The sequence below is a fragment of the Gastrolobium bilobum genome, unplaced genomic scaffold (genome assembly GCF_033153095.1).
Source record: "Gastrolobium bilobum isolate Gb01-03AN ecotype WA unplaced genomic scaffold, APGP_CSIRO_Gbil_v1 utg913, whole genome shotgun sequence".
Classification (NCBI taxonomy): Eukaryota; Viridiplantae; Streptophyta; class Magnoliopsida; order Fabales; family Fabaceae; genus Gastrolobium; species Gastrolobium bilobum.
Window position 1 is genome coordinate 925,043 of NW_026900059.1, and position 2,647 is coordinate 927,689.

A 2,647-nucleotide genomic window follows, 5' to 3' on the forward strand; every position below is an offset into this window, starting at 1 on the left:
ACTAACAATCACTAAAACAAAGATAAAACTGCCTAATCTACCATATTACTATACTTTGTTTGTTACGATTCCTCCAAAATGCACTAGTTCCTACACCCCAAAAAGAAAAAAAAGAAAAAAAAAGAAAAGAAAAAGTTGCTATTCTCTGTAATGGAAAGCATTGAAACAAATGAGTCAGCTACCACCAGCTGCAGTGGCAGCATTATTGGGCATACAAGAAGGAAGAGCAACACTATCTGAAAAAGGTTCGGCAAAGCAATCACCAGACCCTGTTAGTTCATCTAAACCTTCAAAGAAATCATCTGTTAGCATCGTATCTGATGATAACCCAAATTCATTTTCTTCCTCATCATCATCATCATCCATCAAACTTTCCATATCCTCTATGCTCTCTGACTTTGCAACCTCTTCTGAGGTGGTTGGAGAAACCGGTTTTGTCAGTGATTTGCCAGAGTCTGAGGTGGCTGCAGTAGCTGTTTGATTAGGAATCAGTGGCTTCTGGCGTGTGGACCCAGCAAGAGAGTTTCGATGAGAAGGAGCAGGGTGGCTATGTTCTCCTGTGTAGGTCACTATGAACATTGCTGGGTCGGTTTTGTTCCTCTCCACTTGTTTCCTAGCTAAGCACCCTTTTGAACTGCTACATCTATAGTATCCCCTGTTAATCATAGAACAATCAAAGCTTGGTTGAGCCTTTTTAAGTTCAAAATTTTAACTTATTTTTTTGCTCAAGTTCTTAGTAAAAGAAAGAGACTAACCTAGGATATGGTGACCCTTTAATTGGTTTCTGACCATATTTCCTCCATGCCCATATGTCTGAAGAAAGATTCTCAGCTGGCACTTCACAAACTTGCTTAAGCTGATTCTTCCTATAATTGAGAAAAAGAAAATGCATTTTACACTAAAATCATGAATAAAAGGCATGGTTTTTAAGACTTAATTAGCTAGCTTAAATTCAAGATCTTTATGGTTTTGGGGTATCTGATTCTGATTCCCTTTCAATTGTTGAAAGAAAAAAGAAGCTAAATTTACCTTCTTTTAGGTCGTGGGGCGGTGGCAGAACCAGCATGGTGAGGCTGCTTACTAGTCTGATGTTGTTTTTGCTGCTTCTGAGGTGATTTGGGAGCAGATGAAAAAGAGAAAGAAGTAAGTGAAGAAGAGGATTTCAATGAAGGAGGCTGTGATTTGAGGAAGAAAGGCTTGCAAAGATCATTCAATTCTTCAATGGAACTAGTTGCTTCAAAAGGGTTTGATTTTGAAAGGGGTAAAACTTGGTCTCCTTGTTCATTAGGAAAAATAGAGAAGATGCTGCAGGAAGCTGAAGGCTGGTAAAAAGTCCCAAAAACAGAGGAAGATACAGAGGAGACGGCGGTACTGGCGGCGGAGACGGTGGTGGCGGAGGAGGTTGTGGCGGCGGAGGTGGTGGTGGTGCAGCCTCTGACTACAGCGTAGAGATCCCAATCGTCCTCCATAACCGTAGAGACAACGTCTGCAAATATCTGTTCTGTACCTCCTGCTCCTCTCAGAGTGGGACAAAAGAAGGCGCTGACTTTTTTTAAGTGAAGAGAGAGAAATGATAAGGTTGCAATAAATAGGAAAAAGACAAGTATATATAGAGAGAGAAAGTGGACATTTCAAAAAGTCTACTTGGAGAGAATCAAATAAGGGATCAATGCGCGTCGTTCAATTAAGTTGTGTAAACTTGACTTTGTTTCAACTTAATTTTCATAAAAGTAAAAATGTATATCATTTTAAATGATGTAAAATTATGTCATTTTAAGTGAGATAAAAAGATAGATAAAAGAAAAGAGAGAGTAGACAAGAAAACATAAAGGTATGAGTTTCACCTCTTTGTGACGGTAAAATGACACAAATTGTGTGATTTAAAATGACACACTTTTTTCTTTCATAAAAATTCCAAATTGCATTTGTAGCTTAAAACATGTTGTATCTCTTTTAAATTTATGTACAAAAAAGATATGTGTTATCGAACATTATAAAAGTCCATATGTTAGAAGGGTTATGAAGAGGGAATCGAGTAAAGATTCTTTAATCATACTAATTCTATTATAATAGTAATAGATCATGAACTGGATCCCAAAATTTACTAATAGATTTATAATTTTACTTTTGTCAAGTAACTCATCGATAAATAAAGGATTAAGTTAATAAGATACACATTCTCAAAATATTCTCTCTTTTAGTTGTTAATGTACACACACATCATTGACTATGCTGTTATTATGATTGTGCATAGTGATTCACTATTTTCTAAATATCTTTCCTATAAATACTGGATAGAGGGCATCAGGATCCAAAATTAACATACCAGCATTCGTCTAAACATCTTTGTCATAGGACATTACAATATATAACTAATATTATTTAAGAAGTTGTAAACAAAAATAGGTTGTAAGTATAATTTTCCCCTGATTTAATAGGCCAAAATATTCACGGAAATGTTGGGTTAATTTTCTTAATTCTATGTTTGATTGATTGTAAAATAATGGTGAAAATATGGATTGGGGTTAATTATGTCTCAAAAAAATTATCAAATATTCTCATTACATAGATTCTTAAAATACCATCAAATTGATGATATTTTAAGATAGAATTTTTTTCATAAATATGAATCTTGAGAATCCGATTT

At 35.1% G+C, this 2,647-nt stretch overlaps 1 protein-coding gene across 1 annotated transcript; it reads right to left on the reverse strand.

Moving 5' to 3' along the window:
* On the reverse strand, positions 1–1,469 carry LOC133295140 (WRKY transcription factor 22-like). The gene is made up of 3 exons (XM_061493937.1): positions 1,030–1,469; positions 756–866; positions 1–655 (listed from the first exon to the last, which is right to left on the reverse strand). The coding sequence occupies exons 1-3, from the start codon at positions 1,467–1,469 to the stop codon at positions 175–177; spliced, it is 1,032 nt and encodes a 343-aa protein (XP_061349921.1). The 3' UTR covers positions 1–174.
* Between the last annotated feature and the right edge of the window lie 1,178 nt (positions 1,470–2,647).